At 29.8% G+C, this 10,709-nt stretch overlaps 1 protein-coding gene across 1 annotated transcript; it reads right to left on the minus strand.

The window, feature by feature from the left end:
• Window positions 1-1,280: 1,280 nt before the first annotated feature.
• Window positions 1,281-5,508, minus strand: LOC107958643 (protein CUP-SHAPED COTYLEDON 3). The gene is made up of 3 exons (XM_016894464.2): window positions 5,043-5,508; window positions 2,711-2,976; window positions 1,281-1,957 (listed from the first exon to the last, which is right to left on the minus strand). Exons 1-3 carry the CDS (start codon window positions 5,209-5,211, stop codon window positions 1,511-1,513), a joined length of 882 nt encoding a protein of 293 aa, XP_016749953.2. The 5' UTR covers window positions 5,212-5,508; the 3' UTR covers window positions 1,281-1,510.
• Window positions 5,509-10,709: the final 5,201 nt, after the last annotated feature.

Genomic DNA, 10,709 nt, shown 5'->3' on the forward strand with positions numbered 1-10,709 from the left:
TAAAACTATATAAAATCTTTTGATTAAATCTTGAATAAATTTAAATATTTAAATTTGGCATATTCTACTTTATTGCCTTTTTTTATTTATAGTTAATGTTTAATTTTTTATGTTTAAATTAATATTAAAGGTAAAATTTTAATTAAAAAATATTTTGATGAATAAAGTTAATATATATATTCAAAAAAGTATGCATTATTAACTTATATCATTATTATTTATTATTTTAATTTTTCAATTAATTCAAATTTTGTATTAAAATTTTAGCAAATAAATATAATTAAACTAGATTAATACGCACAATCAACTCATGCATTATATAAAAAAGATACACTCATTTTAAGTAACACTCCGGTGAGTCATCATAATATTGTGACAAGTGGCACTTTAACTTAGTGTCATATTGTTAAACAACAATGGATAATATGACGTTAATTACAATTTAAAATATTTTAAAATTTTGAGATAAAATTAATGGTTTAAAATATACAATTAAAAATATTTTAAAAAAAAAATTGAGACAAGTTTACTATCCTAACTTTAATGATTTAAAATTTATGTTATCTCAATATCTTTATAATTTTACTAATTAAGAAGTGTTACGTGTAATGATAAAGTAAATGTAACTCATAAGAAGAGAACACGAGTTCGAATCTTGGAGATGATATTGTTAAAAAAAGCAGTTATGAAACTCGAACATGGGTTGTAAAATAAACATAAAGAATAAAAAAAGATTTTTTTTCATTTTTGAGGATCAAAGTACAATTTTACCATACATAAACTTATAGTTTCATCATTTATAAGGGACTAAATCAAGATTTTTTATTTTTAGGGGCAAGTACTTTACCCTTTGATTCGTTTATGTGGCTTAATATTTTTGTGTTAGTAGAATTATATCTAAATTGATTTTTAATATATTATTTTAATTAATATATAAATATTTTAGCAAATATATATAATTTCCACAACTAACTTTATGTTACAGAATTTATTAACGATAAGAAAACGCACGAGAATACAAATTAACATGTATATACCGTATCGGGCTCGGACTTGAGCTTTGAATAATGGAACTTAAGCTCAATCTACATTTTAAACAAACCTATTTCACCCCTCTCCAACTTATAAATAAGAAAATAACGCGCTTCAATATGCACGCGAACCCAAGTCTTCCAACAATATTAATAACAATATCCATGCCAATCGAACTAAAACTTAATATACTATTACATATAAATATTTGAATTCCAAGAAATAAAAAATCTATTAGGACACAACAATGAAGAATTAATATATGCCTTATTTATAAAAATGATATAAAATTTCCACAATGCCCAATGTTGTATGAAAAAAAATATATAAACCCTATACTAAGAAAGACACAATCTTCTAAACATCCATTGAATCGTCAAAGACAAACACCACACCAACATCGCAAATCAACAAATTAATGGTAATTTTCCCTCTTTCTTTTTCCCTCTGATCTTTCATAAGGTATTCAATACATATTTCATAAGAAAATCATACTATTATCAATCTCAAATCTGATGTCGTCGGAGTTGGAAGCCACCCCATGAATAAGATGATGATGATGATCATCATCATCTCCCAAGCTGTTTTCTTCCATGTTCATGTCCCACAAGAACTCGTAGTCATCATCGACTTTGGAGCTAACTTCATTATTGCTGCAGTGAAGATTGTTGTTGTTTTTGTCGTCGTCGTCATTTTCCTGATGGGAATTATATTGAAGCAGATTTAGCAAGCTTTGGCCATGGCTTTGATGGGCAGGTTTGGTGGCTAAAGAGTTGATTTGATGATGATACCTACAAGCCATAGTGGTGTGGTCGGCTAAAGAAGGGGCATGAATTGAGGGTTCCAACATCATTGGGGAGCTCAGCCTGGTGCTGTTCTCTCCTCCTTTGCTTTTGTGGAACACTCTACATAAAACCCAATCCTCCTGTCACATGAAAAAAAAAGAAATATAAATGAATAAAGTATATGCATATGAATATACACACTACATAATCCAAAAAAGAAACTTCTTGGTTTGATTTATATTTAATGCATCATAATATAATTCATTAATCCTACATATATGTATGTGTGTGTGTTCATACCCACTCTTCAAATTCGCATATAAAGAATATTCCACACCACTATGAGAAAACAAGCATTTTCACTCGAATAATTAAGGTAAAAATGTATGATCATGTCATAGAATATGAAAAATAGAGAAATGAACATGCTGACATGTGCATATAAATAGGTCCATCCAATTTGGCTTGATGATAAGCCTCAAACATCTCTCTCTTTTATCATAATCATACCATCATAATAATAATGTAGCATGGTATGATGTAGCAAGACTTTATCTTGCAATGAAGTAATTAATTTTCAAAATAATAATAATAATAATAATGTAGCATAATTAAGTACTTGATTATGAGAACACATAAAAACGGAACTAATGGTAAGTGGACAGCTTGCATACTATTCCCTCTACTTCTCCCTTAAGTTTCCTTAGAGAAACCACCATTTATTTATTTCTCAAATTCACACATATATATACTTATGGCTGCAATATGTCACCTCTCCTCCCTAAATTTCAATCTGTCACTTTCGATGTCATTTTCAAACAACATACATGACCAGACATATGTGTATGAGTATATAGTTGAAAAAGAAAAAGGGGAGCGGGGGGGAATGTGACCTTAGGGGGCATATGTGGGGTTTCAAGCCGGAATTCATGCATGATCCAACCCGTTTTGATTCCATTAGGAGCTCGGTTCCTATAAAACACCAAAGTCTTTCTCATCCCTACCACTTGTTGAGTTCTCGGGTCGACCACCGTCCGATCTTTCCCCGTTGCTTTCCAATAGCCGGACGTGGTTGCGCGGTTGGTTCTAAACCCCGTGGCATACTTCCGGTCACGAAAGCTGAAGAAGTACCACTCGTTTGCATTCAACTTTGCCACCTCTTTGCATACACAAAATAGATGGTCGATTAAAAAGAGAAATAAATACTGTTCATAAACAACACATAATTAAATATGCTTTTGGAATCCAGCATATTCACTACCTTAGTGTTGGTAAGTCTTTGTCACCTCAATGAGTTATGTCTAAGAAAGGTAAGGATCTGTTTTTGGCATTACATGCTGAGGGTAAATTAAAAAAGAGTGGTCCTTTTTCTTCTTCTTCTTTTTTTTATTTCTAGGTCACACGTTATTACAAGACCACACTCAACATTTTTGCCACTATTATATGATGAACATGAATGAGACTGTATAAATAGGAAAGTACAGACGAGTTAGCAACGTGAAAAAAAGGAAAGAAATATACGAGCAAAGGTAAGATGTATTGCGTATGAATACAGTATGTATGGACAGTCTCTACTTTAAAAAGTAAATAAAAATACTACACGGTTCCTTGAAGAAAAACAAAGGAACAAATGCATTGAGGGGAAAGCAACCCCTTTTTATTTACTTGTGATGATTAAATTCCACGTAAACATGCAATTCCTAAGCAGTTTTTCGGGAGGGGCTAACATTTGTACTATATAGAATATATATAGGTGTCGTCTGCCTATATCATTTCCTAGGGAGAATTTTTCGATTTACGTGTAAGTTGCGGATTTATTCTTAATATTTTTAAAGCAAATATAGTATTATACATGTAATGATATATTAGTTTATTAAAATACTCACAAAAATAGGTCTTGTTATTTTAACTAATGGATTTTACTGTCGTCATTCGAGTTAGGATTAGAATTTGATTAACTTACTAATCCATAACTTAGATATAGTATAGGCTAGTATCAAAATTTGACTTAGCAGGTTTATCTACTACTATTTAAATTAGGATTGAAATTTTAAAATTTTAAAAAATATAGAATACAAGGACTAAATCTCTAACCTACTATAAAACTAGGACTAATAATAAAATTTGACCTTTAATTTTACTTTAAAAAAAACTAATTCAACTCCATCCCTTGAATAATTGGAAAATTTAATTAATAATTTTTTTGAGGGGAACATTATATTAATATTGTAATACATTATTTTATTAAAAGCAATGTACTAATGGGAAAAAAACACTTTAAAATGATTATATGTAATCATGATTTGATATCTATTAACACGGTTAGCCCGGATCCAATTATGAAAAGTTGGAATCTCTCACTTTTTGATTATGAGAGGAAGATACCCATGATTTTAGGCTATTGTAGTGCAAATGTGTATACATATATAAATTAACTATAAAAATTCTTTTTTTTTTCTTTTTGTGAATTACATGTTAAATCCAAACAACTAATACGATTAGTATAAATCAAACCCAGATCACAGCTAGAACGGTGAACAGGCCATCAGATGACAGAATTCTTTTTGCTTTTAGTTTTTTTTTTATAATGGGGCACAAAACAAATGAGGGAAAAAAACAAATCAACCTTCCTTACATGGCTTAAGAACATAATCTGAAAAAGAAGACAAGTTTTTTTTTAAAAAGGCAGTACTAATTTGGGAGTACTTATCACTAAAAAAGTTGGGTTAGTGGAATTTTTGGATTAATGGTTTGAAAAAAAATTGAATAAACCCTTTTTCTAGAGGTTGAGAATGAGTATGATTATGTAAAAGACAAACCCTTTTTTCTATATATTAAAGGTTAATTAAGATGATTAAACTTGCATATGTAATATTTGATCACTTGCATATAAACTATACATATATGCTTACATGCATGTGTATGGGTTTTTCTATATATCTGTGTGTGAATATTGATATTCATGTGGTTGCTTTCCCATCTTTCTCTCTCTTAGAGGAGAAAAACGTGTTGAGTCCATGTCTTAAACAGCTAACATGGCTGATGGCACCGCATGTTTGCCTCCCGGCGCCACCGTGTACAGGTGTACCGGAAAACAACTCAATTGTTTCCCCACCTTCACAGTCCCATACACAGTGATCAAAAGAGAAGACCTTGAAGGGAAATTTTGTATAATTTGATATATATGTAAAAAGAAAAAATAACATGATAGTATGAGAGACCTACCAGGAAGCTGCCATGGTTCACATGTATGCAAATCAATTTCCACCAAAGTACCCTTCAAGACTTCCTCATTGGCAATCTTTTTGTAAAGATAATGGCAAACCAATTCCTCATCACTTGGATAAAACCTAAACCCAGGAGGCAGTGTAGCTCCAATGTCCCTTAGCCCCATATTTATGTTGCTAAGAACCCACAAAAATCAAAAAGAAAGGTGGTGGGTGTGGGGAAAAAAAGTAGAAAAGAAAAATAAGAGACTTTATATTTCTTATTTCCTTGATATCTTTGCTCTGAAAGAGAGAATTAATTTAAGGTAAGAGATGGAATGGAAATGAACTAAAAGAAGGAGGGCATAGTATGGGTTCAATTAGGACTTGAGAAGAAAAAAAAACAAAAAAGTGGAAGGTTTTATTTGTATAGCTAGTGTAAGGTGGCAATTAAGTGCCTTTGCCATTTAGAATTTCTTGCAATATTCTTTGTATATATAGGGGCAAGCCATGCTTGTATAACTAGTTAGTTATACTTGGGAAGATTCAAGAAAAACCAAAGTTACAAGAAATCTAATTTATTGAGGGTGTTTTTTTTTTGGAGGGTAGAGCAATATTTGATCAATGCCAATATTAATCATATTTATATATGGACAAGATCCAAAAAAAATTAAAATTTTTAGAGAAACATTCCAAAACACCCCTTTTTATCTTTGCTTTTTAAATGGATTAATATTTATGTAAAATAATTAATACCCAAGATAAAAATAAAAATAAATATACTATTTGAGGATTACACAAAACAACATATAATTTATGTATAGGGTAAACTACAACAGAATTCACTTTTGTTTTCAGTCACTTATATGTGAAATATTACGTTTTAGTCACTTACGTTATTGTTTTGTTACGAAGTGGTCACTCTATCATTTAACTTCATTAGCATCAGTCCAAATAGGTTTTAATTAAATAAATTTAATTTGGACAGCCACATAGGACTGTCGTTAGGGAGGTAACGAAACTTAACTACAAACGATAATGTAAGTGACTAAAATGTAATCTGAAGTAAATAAAAGTAATTATTTTTATAGTTTACCATGATGTATAATACAATAATTTCTATATTGGTATCCATTTTTTTTTGGGGACAACTATAACACCAAGCATACCCATGACAAAGTCTTGTTCATGGTCATTATCATTTACTTTTGTTTTCATAACAATTCTACTTTATGTAGATTACAAGTTTCATTTACCTTTTTTGCATTTTTGTCTCCCATTATTTTGTTTGACTATAACTCTTTATAATTTCACTTTTTGGATTACATGGGAGTGAATCTTTTTAACTTTAATAAATTTTTTATTTATAAATATTTTTATTAAATGTGTTCTTGTATGTTTAGTGATGGGTAACTTAAATATTCTCAAATTCTTGTAAGATAAAAGTAAATTAGAAGGTGCAAATACTCGTGTTTTGAAATACTCTTTGATTCTTCGAATGTTTTGTAAAAGAAAGTGAAAAATAAAATTATGATAATTTATTTTAATTTTTTATAAAATAAAATCGACTTAATATTTTCTACATAAAGTGATAATTAAGTAGTCATTCGCCTACTTATCTTATTCAATATTTTTTTACTGAAAATTTCATATTAAGTAAAATACTAAAATGATTATCAAATATATTTAAAATATTAAATATTAAAATTTTCCATTTTTAATAAAATGAAATTTTCAATGATTTATCACGTACCCTTACTTCGTAAAGTATCAAGAATTCTCACTTACTCTAACTTTGTTGACATAAATTTACTAAAAAAATTTAAATAAAAAGTATAATATATAATTTTTTTGTTTATTCATTTATTTATTTTTAATTACAAAATTATGAAAATTTAATTACATATTAAATATATTTGACTTTTTACATAAAAAAATTATATTTAACTTCAAGTAAAATTAAATATTTTAAATTATTTATTTTTATTGAAAATTAATGAATATAAAGATGGAATATAATAAAACTAAATAAAATAATAATTAGTTATTATTTGATCCAGTTTTACTGGAGTTTTTTAATTCCACAAATAGAATTAGATGAGTGATTTTACCATTTTCGATCTTCAAACCCTTACAGCTAAAAAAAAACAATGAAAGACCCCTTGACCAAAAAAATAAAAATTATATCACTTTATCAAATATATTTAAATTATTTATTATATTTAATACTTAATTAATATTAAAATTATTTATTCAATATTTAAATCCGTTTCAATCCAAGAACTAATTCAAGTAATAAAAAACCTTATTAATTTACAGACTAAATTTTAATTCGATTGACATTATTATTGTAGTAACGACGTCTGAATATCGAGGAAAGTTATCAATAATTTAAAATTTGTATAAAAAGAATCTCGAAAGTTGAATTTTATTTTTTAGTTTCACTATTGCAATACATTCATAGGTACGATACAAGTATAGATATATGTCTAACTAATAACAATTAGTACAAAATACAAACGAACGAAAAATGAAACTAAACCGAAAAAAATTAAATAAAATCCAAACATAACATACATACATCCTCATTATATATAACAAGACTCGAACTTAAATATTAACTTCTACCTTAACCAGTAATCAAAAGTTGCGGAAATCGAAGCTTTTAACATTGATGAAATAAGGTGCAGAGAATATTATAGTGAATTATTTTATTTGGAAAAGGAAAAGACATGAAACTGGAAGTAGAATTCTTGTACCGAATTGGTTACAAGGAGACAAAAGTACTTGGTTTCATTCGCTATAATAATGTAGAGCTGTCCATGGGCCGGGCCGGGCTTGAAAAAAATTTTCGGCCCGACTCTTAGGCCCCGGGCCCGGCCTGGCCCGAAATATGGGCCTGAAATTTTGTCCAGACCCGGCCCGGGAAAAAAAGAGTAAGCCCGAGCCCGGCCCGGCCCGGCCCGATTCTTAATAAACACAAAAAATATTTTAAAAATAAAAAAATAAAAAAAATATTTTTAAAGTATTTTAAAATTTAAAAATAAAAATAAAAAAAATATATTTATTATATTCGGGCCGGGCCGGGCTGGGCCCGGGCCAAAAAAGTTGAGCCCGAGTCCGGCCCATTTTTTAAACGGACCTCGTTTTTTTGCCCAAGCCCATATTTCGGGCCTATATTTTTACCCGAACCCTCCCATATTTCGGGCGGGCCGTCGGGCCGGGCCGGGCCGCTCGGCCCATGGACAGGTCTATAATAATAGCTAAAAAAATTATTCGTGGAATTTTTAAACCCTTTTTAAATTATTTAATAATATTTTAGTAATTTTTTTCATGTCATTAATGTATAATCTTGGTAATCTTTTTTACCAAGAACCCAGAATTATGTATGAATGACATGGAAAAAAATTACTGAAATGTTGTTCAATAATTAGAAAGGGATCATGGATGATGTGGTGGGAAGGGTTCATAAAATAATTTCTCGTATGAATGACAGAGAAAAAATTGTTGAAATGTCATTAAATGATTAGAAAGGGATCATGGATGATGTGGTGGGAATGGTCCATAAAATAATATCTCGTATAAAAGACATGAAAAAAATTATTGAAATGTTATTAAATAATTGGAAAGAGAACATGGATGATGTGGTGGGAAAGATCCAAAAAATAATTCCTCCCTGTAAAAGTATAATAAAATATTAAAAAAAATACTCACGTCAAATTTTTAATAGAATAAAAAAGCACACTGTAAGTGTACCAAATACTAATCGATATCATTAAAAACATATTATGAAAAAATAGTAAATATTAAAATATTTCACTCATATGGGTATTAAATAATTAAAAGAAAATGTAAAATTAGAACAATAATGAAATGGTCGGACAAGAGCATGGGGCCATATTGATATTATCATGGACATCTATAGAAAGGGTTCAAAAGACCTTATGTCCCCGACCACGTGAACCATCTGATTGCTCTTAACAATAACAAAGACAACTCAAGAAAATAAAATAAAATAAAATAAAATAAAATAAATCATTAAAAATTAATAGCTGGAATAATAAGAATATTATTATTAGTTGCTAATAATCGTCCACTTCCGATCCCATGATCTGTTCAAATTTAGGTCACATAAAGAAAAAAAAATCAGTGGGCCTGATTGATCTGGGGTCCACTAATGACGAACGACATCAGACCCATCATTCATAACTGAAAATACACCCAAATTATTTAATTGTTCATACATTAATTACTTGGGTTGGTAAACAAATCATTAATATCATATACTTCAAAAAATCTAATTTTGCATGTGGAAAAATGGTGTTGTCATCAATCTTGAGTGGTGTGTTGAATTAATCTGTGACACTAATAGAGACGAAACCAGAAAAGTTTTCCACTTTAAGGGGGGACGAGACCCTGCCATCCCCCTAGTTTCACCCCTTAACACCAACTCAATCAAATACATTAATATATATATTTATAATTTGATGGAAGTAATAAAGTTTATACAATTAAAATATTAAAATAAAAAAAAATTATCCTCGAATAATATAACTACTTTAAATATCATCACGTGTAAATCGTATCCGAACCCATTAAATTCAACCACAAGGAGCATTTCATGGTACATTTCTACAATTGACCTAAACCAAAAGCATACAAGAAATTAGCTTAAACAAAACGTAAAGATAGTTATAAGTTTATAAATGAAGATTTGAGTGAGGAATGTTAGAGAAGACATAATAATTAAAGAAAGTGAAGACACAGGGGATGTTTGTCATAACATGTGGGATTCTGATGATAATAATGAAGGGGGGATAGTGTATATATAGTATATGGGGAGTGGATTGGGTTCACCAACACTTCTGTTCCATGCATTTTCTTTTAATAATGGCAGTATATGTGTTCGGTATTTTCATGAGTAGGATAAGACAATATATATATTTGACACTTCATCATAAAAAGTGGACATTTCACCGCAAAAATGGATACATTCCTCGTGATTTTGGCAATCCCATGGACATGAACTCAAATAAAAAAGAGTTTGGTCCACATTTTCTCTTTTCATCCATATATTTCACTCCCTTTTCACTTTACTCCTTTTATTTTATATTTCGAATTACTCGAATAACATTTGAGTGGGTGTATCTAAATAGGGATGGGGGGGATTGTGCAACTTCCTATGATGAGGGATTACATGGTATTGGTACCAATCACTTTTGGATGCTTAAGTTAATAATTTGACGGTGAAAATACAATGGAAGATGGTCCCATACCAGATCAATAAAGGGAGTAGTCTTTGGATCAAGATATATGAACAAGTAGTTAAAAGTACTATGGATCTTTTGTTCTGGTAGACTTGATTATAGGTTGGGTCATCTGTCTAGGTTTGAAGATTCGTTTACAAAATGAGAGGGTTTGAGTAGAAATATAGGCTCGAAAAATGGGTTTAGATAAAAAGATTTTTTGGCTCGGGCTTGACCTAAATCACATGCCTATTCTCTTTTTTTTTGTATTTTCAATTTATTGGAGAACATTTATTTTAATAATCTAAAATATTACGGTCTGGCTGAGTCGGGTTTAGTATTTTTAACATGGGCTAGGCTTGGGTAAAATTTCAGGCCCATTTTTTGAGTCAAGCCTAGAAAGCGGGCTTAAAATTGTGCATCAGCCTGACCCATGATCA

The sequence above is a fragment of the Gossypium hirsutum genome, chromosome D07 (assembly GCF_007990345.1).
Source record: "Gossypium hirsutum isolate 1008001.06 chromosome D07, Gossypium_hirsutum_v2.1, whole genome shotgun sequence".
Taxonomy (NCBI): domain Eukaryota; kingdom Viridiplantae; phylum Streptophyta; class Magnoliopsida; order Malvales; family Malvaceae; genus Gossypium; species Gossypium hirsutum.

What these genes read in the sequence shown, in the direction of transcription:
- LOC107958643 (XM_016894464.2), bottom strand. Translation starts at nt 5,211, where the DNA reads ATGGGGCTAAGGGACATTGGAGCTACACTGCCTCCTGGGTTTAGGTTT. An exon ending in TGAACCATGGCAGCTTCCTG is followed by an intron (nt 2,977 to 5,042) that starts GTAGGTCTCTCA and finishes GTGTATGCAAAG; the next exon opens with AGGTGGCAAAGTTGAATGCA. An exon ending in CCCCACATATGCCCCCTAAG is followed by an intron (nt 1,958 to 2,710) that starts GTCACATTCCCC and finishes TTCATGTGACAG; the next exon opens with GAGGATTGGGTTTTATGTAG.